Below are 24786 nucleotides of genomic sequence, written 5' to 3'. Positions count from 1 at the left end.
TCTGGCATGTTCTTCAAGGCTCCACTCTGATGGCACCTCTTCCAGGAAGCTTCTCTTCCCTCCCCACCCTCCCAGGGTGTTGCTGTCCTGGGCGTGGTCCGCGTACCCTTTGTGTGGACCCAGCTCCCATAGCCAGGGCCATGTCTGGCTCCTCTCTGCCCCTGTGCCCAGCCTAGCACCTGGCCCAGAGAAAGCAGGGAGCGTTTGCTGAATGAAGAAGTGAGTGACCAGTGGCCTGGGGCAGAGGAACGCTTCAACTCCTCTGCACGGGAGGCAAGTCTGCCCGTGCCCAGGGAGCCTCTCAGGCCCTGCTTCCCTAGGAGCAGCGCCCGGGGAGGGGAGCCTGCCGGCGTTCCACTTGGCTGGCCGCTCTATCTCGGGCCATCTTGCCGCCATGGCGGCTGCTCCTCCCAGCCAGTATCTGGCCCTCATCTCCCTGTGGGTGGGGCCAGGCTTGCCCTGGCTTCTTCCCCAGTGTGTCCCTACCTGAATTTCCTCCACGAGCACCCCGCACGCCAGCCCATGCACGTGGGAAGCTGGCTGCTCTTTGAGAGCCCCCAACTCACAGTGTCCCCTCCCTCAGGCTGCTCCCGTCCTGGGAGCATCCCGGCCCCGGCCTCCCAAGGGGATCGGGCCGAAGGCTGCCTCCTCCAGGGAGTCTTTCCTGGCGTGGCGGCATGGCCTCTGGGACCGGGAGCACCAAGAGCAGGGACGTAAGGCTCTGGCTGGGCACCCCCGACCCTCAGGCCCCCAGCCAGCCCAGCTCACGCCCAGGATGGAAACAGGGTCCCCGTCCAGCCCCACTGCCCACCAGCTGGGGGCTGGGCGCTCAGCACGGCACCACTCAGGGCCTCGGTTTCCACACTTCGGGGTTGGGAACAGCGAGGCTGCCTCTCAGAGCTGTCGGGCGGCTCCGAGTGACGCGCGTGGAGGACCCAGGGCGCCACCCGCCGCACACCTGCGGGCTCAGGTCACCGACTGCCTCCGCTGGGAGGAGGAGGCACCTGAGGCTCAGAGGGGTTGTTGGAGACCCTCGGGGGGCACGCGGCCACGCCCGCGCCCGCCCTACCTTCCTGCCGGCCTCGTTGTTGTGCAGGTTCATGAGGCGCCGGGCGTTCTTCTTGATCTCGCGGGCGTCCACGAAGCGCCGGGAGAAGTCGATGCCATAGCGCACGTCGGCCGAGCAGCCGCCCCACTTCCAGCCCTCCGCCTGGTTGTAGTAGCCCTGCTTCTCGCGGTCGCAGCCGCAGTTGCTCAGGTTGCCCTGGCTGCAGGCGGCCGTGACGGCGTGGGCCACGCCGGCCGCGGTGATGGCGTAGGTGAAGGCAGCCTCACGGCTCCCTGCGGGAGAGACGGGGCGCGCGGTGAGGCCCCGCAGCTCGGGGCCGGGCGGGCTCAGGCCACCGAGGGCTGGGCGCTGGTCCTCCTGCTACTGGCTACCGGCTGTGTGGCCCTGGGCTCCTCGCTTCCCTCTCTGAGCTTCCGACTCACCCAAGTGGGGCTGAAAGTGCCCGCCTGGCGGGGCTGTGGCGAGGGCAGTGTCCGGTATACAGCAGGCACTCAATGCATGCTGTGGCCCTCCCACCAGCCTGTAACACCCCCCTCCCACCGTCAGCTTCTCTCCCTGTTCCCAGGAGAGGGACGGGCCCAGGTTCTCCAGCCCTGGGGTGAGCAGGGAGGGGGGTCCGTGCCTCTCGCCTCCCCCCGGGCCAGCCTCCCAGGCGCTGGCCTCAAGGACGAGCCATTTGTGCTGACGCCGTGGGGACCGCGTGTGCGTGGAAGATGGAAGCTGGGGCCGTGGGGAGCCCAGGGGCGCCCCGTCCCGACCTGCCAGCCAGGCAGACACCACGCAGCGCAGCCCGCCCAGGCTCTCTGTTGCTGCCTCCCTTTCTGACCACCCCCCTTCAACCCATCACCAGGCCCTGGCCCCCGAGTCTCCCCTCTCCTCCCATCTCCCCTACCTGGCCCACGGGCCCCCGAACTGCCCAGACCTGGGCACCGGCCCCTCTGCCCCTCACTCCCCCAGCCGCCAGCTGGGTCCTTCCAAGTGCGGTCCGGACAGCACCCTCCCTCCCCGGCAGGGCCAAGCCCGAGGCCGGGCTGGGAAGGGAAGGCGCCAGGTCAGCACCCACCGGCCTCTGCCCAGAACAATGGCCCGATCCTTCCGGGTCCTGCTCACATCCCCGGGGGGGGGGGGGGGTCCGAGGTCTCTGGTGAAATTCCCTTCCCTCGGCCGGACGCGGTGGCTCACGCCTGTAATCCTAGCACTCTGGGAGGCCGAGGCAGACGGATTGCTCAAAGTCAGGAGTTCGAAACCAGCCTGAACAAGAGCGAGACCCCGTCTCTACTACAAATAGAAAGGAATTAATTGGGCAATTAATATACATATATATATATATATATATATATATATATATATATATATATATAAATTAGCCGGGCATGGTGGCTCCTAGTCCCAGCTACTTGGGAGGCTGAGGCAGGAGGATTGCTTAAGCTCAGGAGTTTGAGGTTGCTGTGAGCTAGGCTGATGCCACGGCACTCACTCTAGCCTGGGCAACAGAGTGAGACTCTGTCTCAAAAAAAAAAAAATTCCCTTCCCTCCATGCCCGAATGCAAAGTACCTCCCAAGGCCTGGTTCCAACGCCTCCTCCTCCGGGCAGCCCCCCTAGACTTCCGGCCAGGAGGGCGCCCTTGCTGCTGACCCTAGTCCCAGCACGACCCGGATCCAGACGCTCTCCCCCGTGAGCCCGACAGGTGGGGACTTCCGCACGAGTCCACAGGCTCCCCGTCCACTTCTAACTTCTTCCTCATGTCCCACAGCCCCAGGCGGGGCCTGAGCGTACTTCCATCCCGGCCCTGCACTCTGGGGTCCCTCTCCACTTGCCCACGGCCGGGCCGTGTGGGCTCTGGGTCCTGGCACATGGTGCCACGCAGGGCGGGGACAGCGGGAGACCACCTGCAGCCACCGCACGAGTCCCGCGCCCAGCGCCCGCGAGCGCCAGCGCGCCCTCACTGTGCCGGGACGTCCTGTCGTCAGGGCTGAGGTGACTGCCCGCCCACTGAGACGGGCTCCACGGCCAAGGCAGGTCTGTGCCAGGAGCTACCAGTGAGCACCAGCTGCAAGCCCGGCCTCATGCTAGGGGCCAGCTGTGTGCCCTGGGGGCCGCTTCCTTGACCCCAGCCAGCTGGGGGGCTCACCTAGTGGGGCCCCTCTTCCCCTGGGATATCTTCCAGGGCTGAGGACCGGGTGGGGGCTGCCGTTCTTAGGGGCCCAGGGCCGGGTGGACTCTGGTGGCCGTCTGCTGTCACGGAAGGGGCCACAGCTTCTTGGGAATGTCCTTCCTCCGAGAAGAACCGAGGGGAGGGTGGTGGCCAGCGTCCCCTCCGCCCCAGCAAGGTGCGAGCTGCAAAGAGCCCCCTCCTTCCAGCTTAGGACGCTCAGCCGCCGCCCGCCCGCCTGCCCAAGCGGGCTTTGCCCCCCAGCCCCAGCCCCACCTCCGCCCTGCTGCCCATTCCCTGCCTGGGACAGGGACAGGGAGGACACGGGACTCCACCTCCTGGGTCCCAGGGAGGTCAAGATGATCTGAAGGGTTTGAAGTGGGTTATCGAACTTCCTGCATTGCCCGAGCCCGGCAAGCAGGGCCTGCGGACAAGCCCCCGGCCAGAAAGCCTCACAGGAGCCACACGGACAGAGGGAGGGAGAGGAAGCGGAGGAAGAGCTGAGGGAAGGGGCACGAGGGGGGCATCGTGGTACCTCAAAGGATCGCCTGACCTGCCTCTGTGGAGTGGAGTCAGGGAAGGCTTCCTGGAGGAGGTGACATCCTAAGTAAGTACAGTGAGTCTTAGCAAGGACTACAAACGAACTCCCTGCGTGTGTGTGTGTGGTGGGTGTGACAGCCGTACGGGTGGACACTCTCAGGGGCGGGCCGGCAGGGGTGAAGGTGCCGAGGTGTGGAAGGGTTTGCTGAGGTCGAGGGCAGTAACAGAAGCGGGCAGCGGTCGGGGCAGCCAGGTGGAAGCAGGCGGCAGGCGTGGGGCGAGACGCGGTGGGGCTCGGACGTTAGGGTGCTCACCCCGGCTACGCGGGCACGAGGACTCCGGAAGGACTTGGAGGCAGACGGGCAGAGCCACGCTGGCCTGTCCCCGTCCCAGCCGACACTCACGTGGCTCTCGCCTGCACCTGGCACGCTCCTGGCCCTTCACAGGTGTTCTCACGGAACTCCCACCGCCCCTTGAAGCGGGCGAATCATTGTTTCCATTTCATAGGTGAGGAGCCCGAGGCCCAGAGGGTGTGAAACCAGGTGTTGGTGGCCGAGGCGGGGTTTGAGCCCAGGCAGCGGATCCAAAGCCCAGAAAGGCTGAGGGAGAGGCTTGGGCCTGGGGCGGTGTTCCTTGGAGGCCACTTGCCCCCAGCGTGGCCCTTTTGCAGCCAGGTGACCCTGGGCAGGAGGAGCCAGGAAGGGGCTGAGCAGCCCCCGGCGGAGGATGCCGCGTGGGGACTGACTGCAGACCTGGGCGCAGGGCCAGCGTGGGCAGACCAGGGCTGGGGGGTGCGGGGACGTCCAGCTGGCCCTGGAGCCCGTGGCCCTCCTGCTCCTGCCAGGTGAGCGGGTCGGGGGTGGCCGTCCTGCTGCCCCGCAGCCCCCAGGCAGGCCGCAGGTGCCACGGCTGGGTCTGCGTGCTCTGAGGACGGGCCGTGACAGCCGCCCTCCCGTCCTTCCCGCCAGTCTCTGCCCTCACCTGGCCGTGCCCACCCCGGGCTCCGGCTCGGTTACTCATCGGTTACTCACCGCCTGCCACTCCCGCTCGCTCCTTCTTTATTCGGTTCTAATGAGCCAAACCCTCCCGTCTCTCGCCATGGAGACGGGGGAGGCAAACTGCAGGGGGAGTTGCAGTTTGGGGAGAGGCAACAGGAACGGCCTTGGGTCTGGCGAGAGTCCCCGCTGCCAGGGACGGTGGCTCCCGCGTGCCCAGCAAGGCCGCAGCGTGTGTTGCCGCCTTTAATTCTCACTACAGCCCCACCGGGAGGGCCAGCTGCCCCATTTCTCGGACCGGACCGGACGGACGCCAGCCCAGAGGGCTTCGTAACCCGCCCCAGGTCACGCCGCGCTGGGCGTGAGGCAGCGGGCAGAGCGGTCCCTGGCTTCCCTGGCTCCCTCCCGAAACCACTCCCGGCCAGGGTTGGGCTGCCCTGCCAGTCCCCGGCGGTGCGGGCTCCCTCCCGGCAAGGGCGTGTGGGCGCTTACATCTAGGAGACGCTGGTCCTTGGTGCCCGGTGAGGACAGCCTGGACCTGCGGGCCTTGCCCAGCAGACTGACGGCCCCCAAGGCCTCTGTGATGACTCCCAGCACCTCGGCCTGGGCCCCCTGTGCCCTCCCAACCCTCTGAGCTCCACAGCTGCTCCAGACACGTGTAGTAATGGGGGGGGGGGAGTGTTGGACGAAGGTAGCCTGGACGGTCTGCGGGGACCAGCAGCTGTCCTGGGGGCCCCTCCCGGGACCCAGAGCCTCCCAGCCCAGGTCTGCACCCCCAGACACGGGAGGGAAGTCGAGACGGTGCCAGGCAGTGCCCTTGAAACGCCAGCGACAGGTGAGCAGGCCCCGTGCTGGCCCCGCCCCCCAGGCTTTGCTGAGCCCCAGGTGGGTTTCTGAGTCCTAATGGTCCCCAAGGCCCCAGCCCTGACGCAGGGTCCCCGTCTCCAGTCTGTCTCGGGTGCCTGGGCCAGTGGCGGTGCCCGCCGTTAGCCCACGGCCCCGCCCACGGTTCAGGATGGGCAGAGCGGGAGCTGCTGGGAGGGAGACTCAGGGCAGAGACAGCCGGGAGCACTGGACTTGGAGTCTCACAGCTGCTGTGTGGCCCCAAGCAAGTCACAGCCCCTCTCAGAGCCTGTGTTCCAATCTGCCACAGCAGCCAGCGCTGAGCAAACGGGACTAACAGGCGGCCAGAGGGCCAGGCCGGCTGCAGGGCCACCACACACAGCCAGGACTTCCAGGACAGGCCCAGGCGTCTCTCCCAAAGGCCCAGCCCAGCAGCAGCCCTGCCCGGCGTCCGTCCACGCACATTCTGGGTAAACGCAGAGCAGCAGACCCTCAGAGACCACCGCCACGGCGGGGACACTGAGGCCACGCAGGGACCCCAGCTCTGCTCTCTCTGCAAGTTACTCAAGCTCAAGCCCTCGCCCAGCCCGCGGTGCCCCCTCCACGATGCCAGCAGACCCGGCGCCCGGGAACGGAGGGTGCCCGGGCAGCGCTGTGGCCTTGTCCACCCGTCAGCCGCCCGCTCTGACCCCGAGGAAGAGGAGGACGCTGGAGACCCCGGCAGACCTTGGTGAGCAACTTCTGGAAAGAACAGGTGCACCTCCAGAGCAAAGCCAGGGCTTGGGCAGAACAGGGCTGCCCCTCCTTCCCGGGGCAGAGCCAGGGGCTGGGCCCACCCTCCCCCTCCCCCTCCCCCTCCTCCAGCCCAGGCACGGCCTCTCCCCACCCCTGCATGGTGACCTGCCACTTCCTAGTGTCCACAGGGGGCCGGCACACTATTCTTAGAAAGCCATAAAAAGCCGTAATTGAGTTCATAATGACCCGATTAACTACTCTTGGGGGGGGGGCCCGGGCAGGACAGGAAAGGCCCCAGGTTCCCTCTTAGAAGGGGGCCAGGGAATCCGGAACCTCAGTCCCAGGCCTCCCTCCCCAGCCTGAGGCCCAGAGAGGCATAGCACGCTGCCCAAGGAGACACAGCAACTCAGGAAAAGGGGAGGCCAGGACCCGCCATTCTCAAGCGGCCGAGGTAAGCCCAGGGCCCACACAGTCCCAGAGGAAGAAGGGAGGCTCAGCCTCTGACACCTCAAGCTCTGGTCCAGACCCTAAACTTTGCCAGTGGGTGGCCTCAGACCAGTCGAGGGGCCTTTCTGTGTCCGTTTTTCCACTTACAAAACGAGGATCATTGCTCCGGTACGGCCAGAGGGCACACGGTCCGGGGCAGGCTGACCTGAGCCTCGTGCCCACGCACGTGACACACAGCACACATGGGGTCTTCACGGGCGTCCACATGCGGGCATTGCTGTGTGGCATGTGTGTGCCTCTGCATGTGCGCCCGGCGTGCGCCTGTCCTCGCACGCAGGGTCCGGGACGGAAGTGCGCCCTGCGCGCATGCGTCTCACCCGTGTGCCCTGCATGCTTGCGTCTGAGCCGTGCGTGCGTGCCGCGCATGTGCGTCTGAGCCGTGCCTGCGTGCCGCGCGTGTGCGTCTGAGCCGTGCCTGCGTGCCGCGCATGTGCGTCTGAGCTGTGTGCCCTGCGTACATGTGTCTGAGCCGTGCGTGCGTGCCGCGCATGTGCGTCTGAGCCGTGCCTGCGTGCCGCGCATGTGCGTCTGAGCTGTGTGCCCTGCGTACATGTGTCTGAGCCGTGCCTGCGTGCCGCGCATGTGCGTCTGAGCTGTGTGCCCTGCGTACATGTGTCTGAGCCGTGCCTGCGTGCCGCGCATGTGCGTCTGAGCTGTGTGCCCTGCGTACATGTGTCTGAGCCGTGCCTGCGTGCCGCGCATGTGCGTCTGAGCTGTGTGCCCTGCGTACATGTGTCTGAGCCGTGCCTGCGTGCCGCGCAGGTGCGTCTGAGCTGTGTGCCCTGCGTACATGTGTCTGAGCCGTGCCTGCGTGCCGCGCATGTGCGTCTGAGCTGTGTGCCCTGCGTACATGTGTCTGAGCCGTGCCTGCGTGCCGCGCATGTGCGTCTGAGCTGTGTGCCCTGCGTACATGTGTCTGAGCCGTGCCTGCGTGCCGCGCAGGTGCGTCTGAGCTGTGTGCCCTGCGTACATGTGTCTGAGCCGTGCCTGCGTGCCGCGCATGTGCGTCTGAGCTGTGTGCCCTGCGTACATGTGTCTGAGCCGTGCGTGCGTGCCGCGCATGTGCGTCTGAGCTGTGTGCCCTGCGTACATGTGTCTGAGCCGTGCCTGCGTGCCGCGCAGGTGCGTCTGAGCTGTGTGCACTGCGTACATGTGTCTGAGCCGTGCCTGCGTGCCGCGCATGTGCGTCTGAGCTGTGTGCACTGCGTACATGTGTCTGAGCCGTGCGTGCGTGCTGTGCATGTGCGTCTGAGCTGTGTGCACTGCGTACATGTGTCTGAGCCGTGCGTGCGTGCTGTGCATGTGCGTCTGAGCTGTGTGCACTGCGTACATGTGTCTGAGCCATGCCTGCGTGCTGCGCATGTGCGTCTGAGCTGTGTGTGCTGCGTACATGTCTCTGAGCCGTGCGTGCTGCGCATGTGCATCTGAGCTGTGTGTGCTGCGTACATGTGTCTGAGCCGTGCGTGCTGCGCATGTGCATCTGAGCTGTGTGTGCTGCGTACATGTGTCTGAGCTGTGCGTGCTGCGCATGTGCATCTGAGCTGTGGGCCCTGCGTACATATGTCTGAGCCGTGCCTGCGTGCTGCGCATGTGCGTCTGAGCTGTGTGCCCTGCGTACATGTATCTGAGCCGTGCGTGCGTGCTGTGCATGTGCGTCTGAGCTGTGTGCGCTGCGTACATGTGTCTGAGCTGTGCGTGTGTGCTGCGCATGTGCGTCTGAGCTGTGTGCCCTGCGTACATGTGTTTGAGCCGTGCGTGTGTGCTGCGCAGGTGCGTCTGAGCTGTGTGCGCTGCATACATGTGTCTGAGCCGTGCATGCGTGCTGTGCATGTGCATCTGAGCCGTGCGTGCCGCGCATGTGCGTCTGAGCTGTGTGCCCTGCGCGCCTACGACTGAGCTGTTGCTGCGTGCTGCGCGCCCTGCGTACATGCGTCTGAGCTGTTACTGCGTGCTGCGCGCGTGCGTCCAAGGTGTGCGTGCTGTGTGTGTGCTGCGCGCTTGCGTCTGAGCTGTGGCCGGCACAGCTCGGTTCACCGGTCCCCTCTGCCAACCTGTGTTTGCCCCTCTTTAAAAAAAAATGTTAATTTCTACAACTCAATAATAGAAAGGTTAACAACCCGATGAAGAACAGGCAAAGACCAACAAATGAATAGATAAAGAAAGCGTGGCTTATAAACCCAACGCAACACCGTCCAGCGAGAAGAATGGAATCCCGCCGTCTGCAGCCACACGGACGGAACCGCAGGTCCTTACGTTGCGCGAAACAAGCCAGGCACAGAAAGACAAAAATCACACGTTCCCGCTCATACGTGGGAGCTGAAACCGTGGCTGTCACGGGAGCAGAGTAGCTGGGGAGAGTGCGGGCACGAAAGGCGGCGGTTAAGGGGCACAGCCCCACGGTTCTCGTGATGCGCTGCACAGTAGGGCCACTGTGGCCAACAACAACGTACTGTATATGTCAAAATAGAAGACTCGAGGCGGCACAGACCCTAAATACTCGATCACCACACATTGTACGCATCTGTCAAAATACCACAAGCACCCCACGCATAGGTTCAATGTCACGTATTAACTTAAAAACTTTAAAAATAAAAGCCAAGAAATCACGGGCAGGCTGGGCGCGGTGGCTCACGCCTGTAATCCTAGCACTCTGGGAGGCCGAGGCGGGCAGGTTGCTCGAGGTCAGGAGTTCGAAATCAGCCTGAGCAAGAGCGAGACCCCGTCTCTACTATAAACAGAAAGAAATTAATTGGCCAACTAATATATATAGAAAAAATTAGCCGGGCATGGTGGCGCATGCCTGTAGTCCCAGCCACTTGGGAGGCTGAGGCAGGAGGATTGCCTTAGCCCAGGAGTTTGAGGTTGCTGTGAGCTAGGCTGACGCCACGGCACTCACTCTAGCCTGGGCAACAAAGCGAGACTCTGTCTCAAAAAAAAAAAAAAAAAAAGGAAAGAAAGAAATCACGGGCAGAGGATGGGAGCGGGTGTGGCGTTTCTCCAAGGGAGGTCTCACAGCGGCCGGCAAGCCTGCAAGCTGCGCGCCAACACTGGCTGCCAAAGACATGCAAGTCGCCCCCGCAAGTAGATGCCACTCTGCACTCGCCGGGCGGCTGAAATGAGAAGGCTGACAATGACGAGCGCTGCAAGGAGGTCGGGACCCTCCGCACTGCCGGTGGGAGTGTGACGGTGCGGCCACCGCCACCGTGGAAAAGCCAGGCAGTTTCTCAAGAACTAAAGCATAGAGTCACCCTATGACCAGCAACGCCACGCCGAGGCGTAAGCCTAAGAGAAATGAGAACAGGCATCCCCGCAAAAGCTGATGCACAAACGTTCACGGCGGTATCATTTGCAACAGCCGAAAAGTGGACCGAGGTCCATGGATAATGGATAAACGACATATGGGCCGTCTATACGATGGGACGTCCTTCACCGTAAACAGGAAGTGCAGCACTGACCACGCGACGGTGGGAACAAGGCTCATAAACGCTGTGCTGAGCAGACAAAGCCAGACACCCAAGGCCACGTACGTGTGACTGAGTGTGACCTGTCCAGACAGGGACCGCTGAGGCAGACAGTGTCGCCAGGGCTGGGGCGTTGCAGATGGCAACTGAAAGCACAGGGTTTCTTTTGGGGGTGGGGGGTGCAAATGCTCTGAAAGGGATGGTGGTGGTGTTTGCACAGCTGTGCGGACATGCTGCAGGCCTTGAACCCACGCCCTGAGTGCACGAAATGCATGGCAGGTGTGTTACGTCTCAATGGGACCGTTACAAAAACACAGCATCTGATGATCCCATGCACTTTGTCCTTCTTGATTTAAACCCTCACGGGGGTCCCCTCGGTATGAGTTAGGCCCCCACCTCACAACGAGGACACTGGGCTCAGAGAGGCAGGAGACTGGCCACAGGTCACACAGCAGGTGAGCCGTGGAGCTGGGATCTGACCTGGGACCCTAGAGTTCACCATGCTCAGCCCACCGGGATGAGACGACCCTAGCAGTTCTGCCTCCCACCTCAGTGGCCTGGGCCCCTTGCTCACCTGTGTCAGCCCCCGACGCCAGACCCTGCCTTTTACCACTCTCTCTGTTACCGTCCGTGTGCCCCACCCCGCGTGCAGCCAAACCCCCAGAGTCCCAGGGGTGAGGCCCTCGGCCTGCTCCCATCTGTCAAGCCCGTGTCCAAGGCCAAGCACAGAGCAGGGCTGGGGGTGGGGCAGACAGGCCGGGAGGAGTTCACAGACAGTGGAGGTCGTGGGCAGCCTAAGAACCATGCAGGGGTCAGCAGGAGCCAATAGCTGGACCAGGGCGCAGGGTGGCCAGAGAGCCCTCCTCTCAGCAAGGGATGCTGAAGATGGGCCCTGAATGATGAGACATTGAGGAAGGCAAAGGCACAGGGAACAGTGTTCCAGGAGGGGGAATAGTCATGCTAGGTCCCTGAGGTGGGAGCAAGCTGAGCGTGTGTGGTTTGTCCCAGCAGCTATCAGTAGAGATGAAGTGGGTGGCAGTCTTTGGGGGCTGCACCATGTCACCCTAAGGGAAGATCTTAGACTTTATTCTAAGAAGACTAGGAGCTCCTGGAGGGGGTTGCTCTGATGTTTAAAATGACCCTCTGGCCGGCCCCACAGGGAGGCCGTTGCAAGGGTCCGGGTGAGAAATGCCGGTGACCTGCCAGGTGGAGGAAGTGAGAGTGGCAAGGTTTGGGACAGTCAACGTGTAGCCAATGGGACTGGCAGGTGGATTGGGCGAGGGGTTCACTCTTAAACTCTCTCTAGCAGGGCAGCTCTTGTCAATGGATCTTCGAAAAGAGCACTTCAGAACAGGGCTGCTGGGGCTGCAGTGGGGCAGGGATGCAGCATGGGGTGGGGTCTCTGTGGCTGGGCGTGGGGACACTGCTGGCTGGTGGCTCCCTCCCCCCAGCCCCTGGCTCCTCATGAGCCTAGAATTGGATGGGGAGTACTGCCCCACACACCCAGTTCGTAGGGGGCAGACAGCCCTGGGCCATGCCCACAGGTCCCCGATAAGCTGGTGCAGGGCCCGTGTCCCGTTTGGGGGCCCTGGTCTGGACAGGGCACTGAGGTGGCTGCTGGGCACAGGAGCCAGGAAGAGAAGCCCAGGGACCCAGGAAGGGGCCCAGAGTGTCCCCTGTGCCTGCCCACACCTCAACTGGGGCCCAGTCCCGGGTGCAGCTCCCTGCCTGAGCAGGTCTCAGATCTGCCCCCTGCATGCACATGGTCAGGCTGGGGGCATTGCAGGGAGGCGGAGGGGAGGGGAGGCAAGTCTTCGATGCCCTCAGGCCCTGGCGGGGCCCAGATCCCTCCTCATGCATTTGAAAGATCAGAAGCCTGGAGCCCCAGCCCACCAGGCGCCCCGTAAGCCCAGCCTGGACCAACTGGGCCCCGTCTGGGCTCTGCCCAGGGCAGGCTGGGCAGGCTGCATCCAACCCCTGGGCCCGCTTCTGCACCTGCTGAAAGGAGGTGACAATAGCGTGCACCTTGCAGGGTCCTGGTGAGAGCTGGCGCAGTGGAGGGCTCAGGCTGGGCAGGGACCTGGGGAGCACGAGATGCATGGTGGCTTTTAGCCTCCCTCGCGGAGCGGGCCTGCAGCGGGGCCGGGACGAGCGTGCGGGCGGGGGCGAGGGCCTGCGTGGGGCCCCGTGTGCGTGTGCTGACTTTCCACGTGTCTCTGTCCTTCCTTCTGTCTCCTTCCCTCTCTGTGTCCCCCTGTCCCTCTCTGTCCCTCTGTCTGTCTCCGGCCCCGCCCGGCCCCCGCCCGCTCAGGCTGAGTCAGCGTCTCCAGGCTGAGCTCTTCCCTGCCATTGTCATAAACAGAGCGCCGGAAAAGTCATGCCAGGTCCGGACACGCCGGCACGCCCCGGCGCCCGAGGCCTTCGTTCCGACCCAGCAGAGGCCCTCACACGCCGAGCGGCAGCCCCCCGGCGGGGACACCAGGCCCAGGGCGGGCAGCGCCTGTGTCCTCCCCTGCCCCCACGGCACTGGGGCCCTGGGAAGGCCTCTCCTGAGGCCCGGCGGCCTCTGGCTGGCACGTGCGGCCTCGGCCAGCCTGACCTCGTGGGCGCTCCCGGGAGAACCAGCAGCTGCCCGAATGCGGTGGCACAAGAGCCCCGTCTCTGCGGGGCCTCCCAGCACTGCCGGGTGCAATGGCACAAGAGCTGGGTGCCCGGGTGCTGTGGGCGCCCCCAAGCTCCTCTGGCTCTCATAGGCCGTGTGGCCTTGGGTGAGTCACACGGCCTCCTTGTGAGCCTTAGTCTTCCTGCCTATGGTGTGTGGACAACGGGGTCTTAAGCCAGGGACACCTGTGACAGGCCCGGCCCACGGCGGGGCCTCAGGAGGGGCTGCAGTTAAGGAAGAATTGAACCTCCTGAAGCTGCAGCAGCAGGAGTCAGGCTCCGAGACCGCCGAGGGCCCCACCCTGTCCTGCCTCTGGGGACTGGAGCCCAGAGCCCTGGGCCTCCTGCCCGTGGACCCCCGGTGTGAACAGCTCTGTGCTGACCAAGCAGAGGGATCTCCTGGCCCCAGCCTCGGGAGAGACCCCAAGTCCTGGCAGAGCCCCAGCCCCAGCCTCAGTCCCTCCTGGCATACAGGTGGGACCTGGGCCGCCCAGCAGCCAGGGGCTGTGTCCTTGGCAGTGCCCTCTCCCCTCCCAGACCCTGTCGCCACTCCAGTCTAATCCTGTCTGTGGGGCCCACAAGGGACGGCGGACAATTCCCACCTTGGATGAGTTCAAGGTGGCCCTTGAGGGGCCGTGTGGAAGGATCTGGGACAGGACCGTGGCCCAGCCCGAAGCACCCAGCTGGTCAAGGCCCACTGACCACCCACGGGAAGGCCACAGCCCTGTCACTTGCTGAGGTCCCCTCGGGAGCCACCCTCCCAGGCGCGGGCTGGCAGTCCCAGCCCATCACACCCGAACAGCAGCGGGTGTGGGCGGCTTTGCCTGCAGGAAGGTCTTTCTGACTCTGACCTTGGATGACCCGACTGTCCCTGGAGTCCTGGCTGCCCGGCCCCTGAGCCTGGGACTCGCCTGCTCTGATGCCTAAGGCTGGCCGGGATGCCGGTGGGGCGGGGGATGGTGGGGTTGCGAGGATGAGGATGGGCAGTTCCCAGCCTAGGGCCTGTGGACCACCGGGCATGCCCAGCGCAAGGCACTGCCTCCCCACCTGGCCCCATAGGCTGTGCCCACCCTGGCGTGGCATCCAGCAAGTGCTCAATGCATGCAGGCTGAATGAAACCAGGGCTGACGAGGGGGGCTACCCTCCAGCCCTGCACTGACTGTCTCGGGAAGTGGCCAGTTGGTGGCCCTCTGCCCTCAGACCGCCCCACCTGTGCTGAGGGGCACAGTACTTAGAGGGATGGCCAGATCCAGGTTCAATGTCCTCCTGCCCTGACCATGTGACTCGGGCCACTCTTTCTGTCCCCTCTGATATAGCACCACTCAACAGAAGCCTCAGGTCAGCCACAGTCACAAGTTTCAAGTCTGAAATTTTCCACTAGTCAAAAGTGAAAATAACCAGGTGAACCTAATTTTGGTAATGTATTTTATTTAGCCAATATATCCAAAACCTGATTCCAATATGTAGTCAGTGTAAGGACCATTAAAAGGGCGTTTTGCTTTTTGGTGAGTGTTCAGAATCCCTCCTGCATCTCGCACTCACGGAACCTCTCGGTTTGCACACGTGCCACCGTGCACAGGGCAGCCCTTAGGCCCCGCCCCCCGGGAAGGCTGGGCCTGGCGTGCGCACCCTCTGCAGGGCCGTGGGTGCACGAGGCCCGGAGTCGCCCTCTCTCCCACGGGCCCCTCGCCTCTCAGATGCCCCAGGTGAGTCACTGCACCCCTTCGGACCGTCTGGTGGCCGACAGCCCTCGCTGAGCCCGTGAGCACACTCCCTGTGCCGAGCTCACCACAGAGCAAACTCGGGCAGGTGGCACTGCACCTGTGCCCGGGGCCGCTCACTGAGCCTGGTCATGGTGGGGTGGGGCTGGGCCCCACTCAAGGACACACAGCTCCAGCCAGTGGGTCCCAGCGGGCTCCAGGCTGAGACTGGGGTGGGCAGCGGCTAGAGGGCGCCAGCATGCAGACGGAAGGCCCTGGTCTGCTCGGAACCTTCCAGAAGCCTCCCCCTGCCCCTTCAGCCTCAGGCCTCGCCACCTCCCGTTAGCCCTGGAAGCTCCTGTGGTTCCTGGAAAAATCTCAGGAAAATCCCGGCTTTCTGGGCCCTGAGCTCTGGTGCAAATGGATCCCTCTGCCCGGAGCCGTCCCTGTGCCCACCTCCGGGTGGGCCTGGGTCCCGCCCTCAGGGAAGCCCTTGCTGACTGTCCGGATTCGATCGTGGAGCCAGTTAGAAACTCCCTGCCTTGCTCAGGGGGGGTTGGGGGCCACGTTCCCAACACTTTCCTGGAACACATCTTCTCCCGACCTCGTGTGTCCCTGTCTGCACCCCCATGGCAGAAGACTGCCTAGCCGGGAAACCTGCTCCCCCCAAGCTCGCTTCCGGTCAGTAGCAGAGGCAGCTTAGGAGGGGCCTGGGCCACAAGCCTCCCTTCGTAGTGAGGAAACAGGCCAGGGACAGGCTCAGGTGGCCAGAGAGGGACACCATGCTGATGGCCTGGTGTGGGAAGCAGCAAAGCAACTGGCACCAAGAGGCCGGGGCACAGCCAGCACAGGGTCCCCCTATGCAACACCCATCTAACAAGCAGGAGTGAGCGCCCCATCCCTGGAGGCAGACAAACGACCTGGCCAGGTGCTGGAAAGGGGATTGCAACTTTGCACGGGGGTCAATTTGCCCTGTTGAGGGGTTTCCTCTCAGCCCTCGAGAGTTAGGCAGGGCCAAGGTCACAGGCGAGGCCTGGAGGGGCTGCCCCACCCACTCAGGCCATCCCCCTCTCGCGGCCAATCATTAATTGGCGCCGCTTGAGTGGCTGCTCCCACGAGTGCCCCCGGCTGCCTGCCAGCTCATGGCCCGGCTCCCGTCCCGTGCCCGGGGCACCCAGCACACCTGCCCGGCCCCACTTCCTGCTCGTGACTCCTGCAGCTGAGCCCGGGAGCAGCAAGGTGCCTTCTCAGACCACCGTCAGAGCGCCCGCGGGATTCCTGCCGCCCGCCTCCCCCGCGGCCAGAGCCCTGCTGGCTGAGAGCAGCGAGGACCCGGGGGGCTGCAGGCAGGACAGGGAGACCCCAGGCCGGGCTGGAGAAAGCCCACCCACCGGCAGGCAGGGCGCAGGGGGAGCCTGGAGGCAGGCCCAGAAGCACCGGGATGTGGCCGTGGCCTGGCAGTGGACAAGGGAGAGCTGAGGAAGGGGTGAAAACAGCGTCCCCCCAGTGGGGACATCGGACGTGAACAAGCAGAGGCGGGGAGCCTCCCAGGCTGAGAAACAGCAGGACCCAAGTCCTGGAGGTGGGACGGGCCCTGCGTGCTCAGGGAAGAGAGAGGAGCCGGATACAGAGGGAAGCGGGGGTGAGAGGTGGCTACTCAGATTCCAGGCTAAGGAGTTAACTTTATCTGGGGGCAACAGGGAGCTATTGCAGGTTTTGGAGGAAGGGAGTGACATGGCATGGCTTCTGTTTAACCCAGTAAGTGGGGCTGGTAGGGGGAGGAGGCGGTGAGAGCTGCCAAGGAGAGGGACAGAGAAGCAGGCCCTGCAGTGGACATGGAGCAGGGGGTGGACGGGGAAGTGGCAGAGGTTTCTGCCGAGACAACAGCATTGTCAGGCCGGGGAACGCTGGGGACGGAGACTGGAGTAGCAAGGTGCCGAGGGTGTCAGGCCAGAGGTCCCCAGGAGTCCCGTGGGGCAGAGGGAGCCCCTGCTGTCGGGGCAGGCAGGAGAGAGAGGGGCCGGGCACGCCCCAGGAACCGACACTCCCCAGCTAGGGCCCCGAAGCCAAGGAAGGGGGGACAGCGGGCAGCACGAAGGCCACTGCTGGCCTGGACAAGGAGCCGTGGAGGCCATCACGGGTGCCAGAGGGGGCAGCGGGCGTGGACAGCACTGCCGAAAAGCTGGCCTCCAGGTGCTCGTGGGGGTCTGGGGCCCCTAGAAGCAGAGCCTGAGACGGACGCTGCACTCGCAGGAGGGAGGGAGCCACCATGTCCCTCACCCCAACTCTCGGGGCCCCAAATAAAGTCCAAGCTGCCACCCCTCTGTCCAGGCACAGGACGACCCACACGGCGAGGCAGGGAGGAGTGCCAGCAGGGGCGGCGGACGGCTGTCCAAACCAAGTGACCGCCGGAGACCCCGGGGTCTCAGGCAGGTGGGCGCCTAGCACGAAGCCGCCCGTGCGGTGCCCTGCCCACGGGGTGGACTGGCGGCCCCGCCTGCGCGGCTGGCACCTGGAGGGAGGGAGCTGCGCCTGGGTGGTGGGCCCCAGGGAGGGGCGGTGCCACCCACAGGCTGCTCACCACAAAGGGGCCCCCGGGGGCTTTCCCCTGCGCCACCCCCGCCAGCGCTCCAAGCCCTGGCCCGAGTCCCGGCAGCTGCAGCCCGTTCATCGGGCCCAGGCTTCTCAGCCCTCTGGATCAGAGGGACGGGCTGTGCCCTCGGGCTGGGCACCCCTGCGCGCCTGGCGCCCTGCCCAAGCTGCCACGCCCCCCGACCCTCACGGCGGCCTGGAGGGCAGGTCCGTCACCATCCCCACCCTCGTGCATTCCACGGCTGTTTACCGAGCACCGCGGCACGCAGGCACGGGCGACCCAGGTGAGGACCTGCTGGCTCAGAGCTCACGTCACGAATGAGGAAACTGAGGCCCCGTGCAGCCTGAGGGATGTGCCCAAGGTCACTCAGCTGCATTCAAATCCAGGTCAGGCTCCAAAACTCACTTTTTGTTTTTCTAAGAGACTCAGTCTTGCTCTGTGGCCCAGGCCGGCGGCAGCGGCTCAACCACGGCTCACAGCAGCCTCAAACTCCGGGCTCCGGCGATCCCCCCACCTCAGCCCCCCAAGTAGCTGGGACCACAGGTGCCCACTGCTGCGCCCAGCTAATTTTTCTTATTTTTTATAGAGACAGAATCTCACTATATGGCCCAGGCTGGTCTCAAACTCCTAGCTTCAAGGGGTCCTCCTGCCTTGGCCTCCCAGAGTGTTGAGATTACAAGGAGGGGCCGTCATGGTCTGCCCAAACTCACTTTGTTATTTGAGCTCTTCTCTGGGCATTGGCCCCCTTATCCGTCAAAGGGGCACAATGAGGCCTATCCCCAGGGCTGTGAGGATGGGGGTTGGGGGGTGAGTGGCCCCCAGGACTGTGCACAGTGAGCAGGGACCCTGCCACCCCCACGTGGCGTGTTTTGGAGACGGTGCGGCGCCCAGCCCGGCCCACAGCGGCACCCACCCTGCCCTCCAGCCCTCACATTCACCGAGGCTCCCTGCTGTCCCCGCTGCCTGGAAGATGTTCCCCTCAGGGAAGCATGACAACCGTCACACAGCACTTCCTGGGGGCCAGGCACCGTTCTCATCGGGCCCCAGCAACCTCGAGCAGGAAATACTGCTTTCATTCCCATTTCCCAGTTACGGAAACGGAGGCACAGAGACGAAGCAGCGTGCTGAGTCTGCAAGGCCGCTGAGCAGAGTGGGGCGTGCCCCTCACCCCTGCGCACTGCTGCCCCGCCCACCACCAGCCTGCGGGGTCAGGCCTGAGTCAGGCACTCCGGGCCCCACGGCCCAGAGCAAGGACCCCCGTCGTGAACACGGCCGGCTCCCGCCGAGGTCCCCTCTGCCCCGGACGCGCAGTGTCCCTGAGGGCTGGCGGGCGTGCGAAGGGCTGGGGGACGGCCGCTGAGGGCAAAGAAATCGGCCGGCGGGAGGCCGGCGGTCGGCAGGTGGGTGTCCTGGCCCCGGCCCTGGCCCCGCGGCCCGGAGTCGCCCTTACCTACTCGGAGCTCTTGCCCGAAGACGGTCCTCTCGCCGAGGGCGGAGCAGTTCCAGCGCCCGAAGCGGAACTGGTGCTGGCACTCGTTGATGCCCATCTGCGCCCCCTCCCCGACCACGATGATGGCATCGGGCCGGCTCTGGCAGATGGCGCGCTGCCGCGGGGCCAAGCCGGGGATCTTGTTGCAGATGATGTTGGCTCCCAGGGCCACCACGGACGACAGCGCTCTGCGAGGCAGGGAGAGGAGACACAGGCCGTGAGATCGGGCGGCGTGGCACCCTCCCCGGCCCCCCCCAGCTCAGCCTCCCAGCCCCCAGCCTCATACCAAGCTCTGCCCAGCAGGGAACACTGCCATCCCGCCCTCGAGGGGCCGTTTTCTATCAACCCACGCTCGGGGTCCCAGTGCGAGAAGGCGCACACCCCACCCCCTCAGCCTGGGGACGCAAGAACCACGGAACCACAGGTCCCACGGATGCAGGAGCCACGGCTCCCAAGCCTCTGAGTCAGACACGCAGACGCTTCAGGGCAGAGAGCATCTCCTGAGACCAGACAGCCAGCGATCCCGGACGGTCCACGGCCGTCTCCCCAGCGACCGGGCTCTCCCGTCACCCAGGTGATGGTCTGTGGTCTACCCCGGTCCTCCGACACCCCTCTCCCCGCACGGCACCCGGGCCCAGCAGGCTGGGAGCCAACCCCACAGGAGCTGACTCCAGCTCCAGCCCCGTGTGACCCAGGGAAGGCCCTCCCCCCGTGAGCCTCAGTTTCCGCATCCATGAAACGGGTATAAGACACCTGCTGTCCCCCCTCCCACCACCACACTGACTCAGATAACCACGGGGAGGAAGGCTGCACGCCCAGGGACAGCTGTGCGGCTCTCCCTCCTTTCGGGGTGATGGGGCACACTCACAGGGGGAAACAGCACCCACACTGCGCTGGGCGCCAGGGAGAATGGCCCGCCTCCCGGGTCCCCTGAGGGCGCCTCCTTCAGCCAGGAAGCCACATGCCAAGCTCACCCTCCACTTGAGGTGTTGTCAACGAGATCCGTTGTTTGTTTGTTTAATGAGGCGAAATTCACATAACACAGAATGACCGTTTTAAAGAATGCCGCTCCGTGGCATCAGCAAGTCAGTGCTGTGCGACCCCCGCCTCTGTCAAGTTCCAAGGTATTCTCACCGCCCCAAAAGGAAACTCTGCCCCCAGAAGCCCCACTCCCCGTCCTCCCCCTGCCCCAGGCCTGGCCACCACCTATCTGCTTCCCGTTCCTACAGACTTGCTTATTCTAGACATGTCATACAGACGGGCCCAGACGATATGTGACCTCTTGTGTCTGGGCTTCCTCATTTAGCAAAATGCTTTCAAGGGTCCCCACGGCATGGCACATGCCGGTGCTTCGCTCCTCTTTACGGCTGAGTAATATTCCATTGTGTGGACGGAAACATTCTGTCCACCATCCATCACTCGTGGGCATCCGGGCTATTGTGGCTGCAGTGAGTCACGCTGCCATGAACTTGCGTGCACAGGTTTTTGTTCCAGGACCTGTTTCCAGTCTTTTCCCCACAGACCTGGGGTGGAACCGCTGGGTCATACGGAGATTCTTTAACTTTTTGAGCAGTTGCCAACTCCTCTCTGACGTGGCTGCACCGACTGTCTGGCATTAAGCACCCACAGAAGGGATAGCAAGCTGGGGGGGGGGCGCTTTCGGGCAAAACTCGGGCAGCATTTGGGTTCAAAACAGCAGACCAGGCCTGCTTAGGGACGGGGCGAGGGGCAGGAGCGGGGGCTCCCCAAAGCTGACGCTTGAGGTTCTGGGCCCCCAGTACAGGTGCGGCCCTCTTTCTACCCACGGCCGGCCGGCCCCTTTCTCAAGGGAAACAAGCCAGTGTTTTTCCAGGGCGGCCGAGCACCCAACGCCAGCTGGAAAGTCCCCGTGTGGCCTGAGCCCGCAGCACGTGCTGCCGCCGGGCGCCCCGGCCGACACCCAATCCCCACGGCCCGCCCGGCCCGCCCGCTAATCTGCCAAGACCTCCCTGGGTCTCCCACAGGCACAATGGGCAGAGACGCCCCGGGCCGGCGTGGAGGAAGCGCATCTGGACGGGTGGGGCTGGGAGCGGGCTGGAATCTGGGGAATTCAGCCCAGAGTAATTGTAGATCCTCGGAAAACCGAGCTGGGGAAATGAGATGGATGGGAACCCTGCGGGGCACCGGCCTCCACAGCGGGCAGGGCCCTGTGGGTCCTGGACCTCAGGGACGCGCCCCAGGCCCGGATTCTCCCAGCAGGCTCGGGCTGCCAAGCCCCCACGGCCCGCAGGAGCAGCCCCTGCTGGGCAGGACCGGACACACTGGGCCTCACCGGGACTCGTGCACTCAGACGGGAGCCGGGGGGCGGGAGTGGATTGTGGCACTGGCCGCAGCCCTGGTTTCTCGCCTCCAGGCAGCCCCCCAACCCCAACCCCACTGGCAGCCCCATCTGACCACAGCCCCCCATTGCCCACGAGACGATCCAAGCTCCTCTGCCTAGAATTAGAGGCCTCCTGGCCTCCGAGGACCCCTCCGCTTCCTTGTGCCCACAGGCCCCTCTGGGTCTGCCCTCCCCCCTTCGGCTGGCATCCTCCACCTGCCCGCCCGGCCCTGGTGAAATGTCACTGTGCTCCAACACCTCGGCCCTGGCACGGAGCAGGCACGCCGTGGGCACTCGCTTTGCAAGTGCAGAACTGTCCCAAGGCCCCACAGTCACTGTCTCCACGCCGGCTCCCCCTACAGCATAGTGCCACGCCTGAGCTCAGTGGGGCCCCCCGGGCTGCATGGGGCAGCCATCCCGAGTGTCCGTGGATAGGATGAATGAAAAAAACGGAAGAGCCAATGCTTGAGAATCAAATGTGAACGAACTCCTGCAACTCAGCAGCGAAAAGACAAACAACCCGATTCTAAAGCGGGCAAGGGACTTCGTATAGACACTTCTCCAAAGAAGATACACAAATGGCCAAGGAGCTCATTGAAAGAGGCTCAAGCTCACTACTCTACTCGCCACGAGGAAAACACAGCTCAAAACCACAATGAGAGGCCAATTCACACCCGCCAGGACGGCTATGGGGAAAACAACAGCAGCAGAGAGTAACAAGTGCTGAGGACGTGCAGAAACTGGAACCCTCGTACGCTGCCGGCGGGGACTTAAAGTGGTGCAGCCCCCCGTGGACAACAGCTGGGCGGTCCTTCCTTCGCTAAGTCACACACAGAGTTACCCGGCAGCTTCACCCTTGGCGTACCTCAAAGCAACCGAAGACGGGTGTTTGAACAAGAACTGGTACGCGAATGTTCACAGGCGCACTACTCATAATAACCCAGGGGTAGACGCAAACGCAAATGTCCCTCCACGGATGAACGCATAAGCCGAGTACCAGCCACGCAACGGATAGTATTTGGCCATTAAAAGGGAGGAGGCACTGATTCCCGCCGCCGCGTGCGGGAAACTCCGGAGCACGGCGCTCAGCGAAAGACGCCAGGCCCCCCGACCACACAGGGCGCCTCCCAATTCCACGTGCGTGAGCGCTCCAGAACGGGCAGATCCTCGGGGACAGGAAACAGAACAGCGGTTGCAGGAGCTGGGGGGAGGGGCCGGGAGTGACCGGCCACTCAGCAGGTGTGAATTTCCAGCAGTGGCAGTCACACGACAGTGTGAATGGGCTCAATGCCACCGAACTATACGCTATAAAATGCTTACAGTGGCAAATTTTATTTTATGTGTATGTTAGCCACAATATTAAACAATCACATCTACACACAGGACCACCCTGAACCCCCCAGTGTAGCGTGGGACCAGGGAAAAGTGGGCTAGAGGGCCACGGTCCCGCATGCTCACCAGGACACGTGGGGCTGACGGGGCAGGGACGGGCCCGGCTTCGCCCCCGAGCGCCCGTGCAGGGGGTGGAGGCGAAGGCAAGGGGAACAGTGGGGAACAGGGTCACGCTGATGCGCAAATATCCAGACCTGGTTGACAACTCAGGAATAATGCCAACATCGTCTCCCTTACCATGCGGGGGGTTTCCACCAGCCGTGGCGGAGGGCCAGCTCCGGGCAACGTGGACCTCTTGGGAGACTGGCGTGATCCTCACCACACAAGGTACGCCGCACCGCCCCCATCCTGCAGATGCGGGTGCGGGATGGGGGGCCGGGGCCCTGCCAGTGGCCGCACGGACAGGCTCAGCCAGTCTCGGCTCCCAGGACGCAGGTGGAGGCAGCACTGTGGATCAGGGAGCCACACGCCGCGGGTGGCCAGCACAGCCCGGGCACGGCGGGGCAGGCACAGGGCCCCCTTCTTACTCCCCAAACAGCCAAGCCCTTCCCTCGTCAAGACCCGTCACGCCGAGCGTTAATTTGTTCCGGGTCCACAGGCCTCCGCGACCCTCCTTGTCACCATCCAGTCTGACCACTGCCCTCCCGTGACACCCTTCCGCCTGGAGGGGAGGCAGCTGCAGACGGGGCGGCTGGGGCGGGAGGGGCGCAGAAACGCAGAGTGAGGAAACAGGCGGCGCTGTGTGGGGGCCAGACGGGCAGCAGGGGCAGCCCTGAGACCACCGGCTGGGAGTGAGGGCCTGTGGGGTGGTCCCCACTTTCACCCCAAAGTGGGAAACCCTCTGGGCCGGCGTAGTGGCCCTCAGCCGCCTGCCCCGGTGCCCCGAGGGGTGGCCAGGGAGGCCCTGCACGGCCTGAGCACAGAGGAGCTGGGCTGAGCTTTCAGGTGCTGAGCTTTTCGGTGGAAAATTCTGTTCTGATCGAGGCCTCAGGGCACAGGCAAGATGCCAGGAGGGGTGGGCCGAGCCGCAGGTCTGGAAACTGTCCTTGCCCCTGCCCGGGCCAGTGCCCCGCAGGGCGCTCGCAGGAGAAGGGTTCGTTCCTCAGACAAGAAGCCCCTGCTTGTCCCCCAGGGACTGTGGACAAGGCCCTCTGGCCTCAGGCCAGCGGCCAGCAGAGGGCTGGGAGCGACGGACTCACGGCCATGGGCCCTGGCTCTGTGCAGGGGGCTGCCGCTGGAGGAGGGACGGTCCTGCCAGCTGCTGAGCAGCCCCGAGGGGAGGGGGCTGCCTCTAGGACGAGGGGCTCGAGGGCAGCCGAGGGCAGGTGAGGACGAGGGGAGCAGAGGTGGCCAGGAGCAAGTCCTGTGCTGTGGCATTAGCCAGGCCCCCCTGCAGCCTGGAGCCAGGGGCAGGGCCCTGAGTCTGCCTCTTCCTAGCTGGAGACCTCAGGCAAGTTTCTTAACCTCGCCAAGCCTCAGTTTCCTCCTCTGTAAAATGGGAGCGATCATAGCCCCGATACACCCCAGAGCCGTTGGGAGGCGCAGACGTGGAGTCCACAGTGCCTGGCAGAAGCCTGCAGTGAGACGCAACCCACGTGGCCATTGTGTACCCTGAGGTTGGAGACTGGGGCACACTGCCGACCTTTCATGGGACGCACAGTCTCTGAGCCCCCAGGACCCAGCCCCTTCTGGGAATCGGGGACCAGCTGGGTCTGTCGGGTCCCCACACTCACACGGGCAGCTCTGCAGCCAGTGGGTGTCCTCGTCGGCCACTGCAGCCACCGCCGGTGGCCCCTCCTGGATCAGCTCCTCCTGGGACCCGTCAACCCCCTATGGCGTCTGGACACCCGAGGGGAAGGGAGCCATCCCGGTCTCCGAAGGACAGCACGGGCTGGGGACACGGACCAAGGTGTCCGTCAACCAGGGACGGAGAAAAGCACGCTGCGTTCTGGGCGACGCACACAGCCAATGAAAAAGAACAATCGGCTTACACGCGTCAACACGGAAGAGTCTTGCAGACAACAGGACATGTGGATTCTGCCACTATACGAAGCTGTAGGACAAGTGACCTCATCTCTGAGCCGGAAATCGGAGCAGAGTTACCCTGGGGTGGGAGGCGCTCGAGGGGCGGGGCCCAGGGAGCCTGTGGACATGCTGGGATGTCCTGTGTCCCAAGCCGGGGGCCGGTCACACCGGTGCACACGCATGCAGAACGCATCGAGCTGTCCACTTGCGATTTCTGTTCTTTGTTATACACGAAGTGAAACACTACAACACACACCGTCATTG

At 64.2% G+C, this 24786-nt stretch overlaps 1 protein-coding gene across 1 annotated transcript in view; it reads right to left on the bottom strand.

Annotated features, from left to right (window-relative positions):
* The window catches only part of WNT7B (Wnt family member 7B), a 50298-nt gene that overhangs the window by 7632 nt on the left and 17880 nt on the right, over positions 1-24786 (bottom strand). The window contains exons 2-3 of the mRNA XM_012757323.3: positions 18708-18934; positions 1070-1341 (exon numbers count right to left, since the gene is read on the bottom strand). Coding sequence (XP_012612777.1) covers positions 1070-1341; positions 18708-18934 — 499 coding nt within the window. The remainder of the gene's footprint in view (positions 1-1069; positions 1342-18707; positions 18935-24786) is intronic.

Source organism: Microcebus murinus, chromosome 10 (genome assembly GCF_040939455.1).
Source record: "Microcebus murinus isolate Inina chromosome 10, M.murinus_Inina_mat1.0, whole genome shotgun sequence".
Lineage (NCBI taxonomy): Eukaryota > Metazoa > Chordata > Mammalia > Primates > Cheirogaleidae > Microcebus > Microcebus murinus.
Note: the sequence above shows the minus strand (reverse complement) of the source record. Positions and strands in the feature narration are given on the sequence as shown.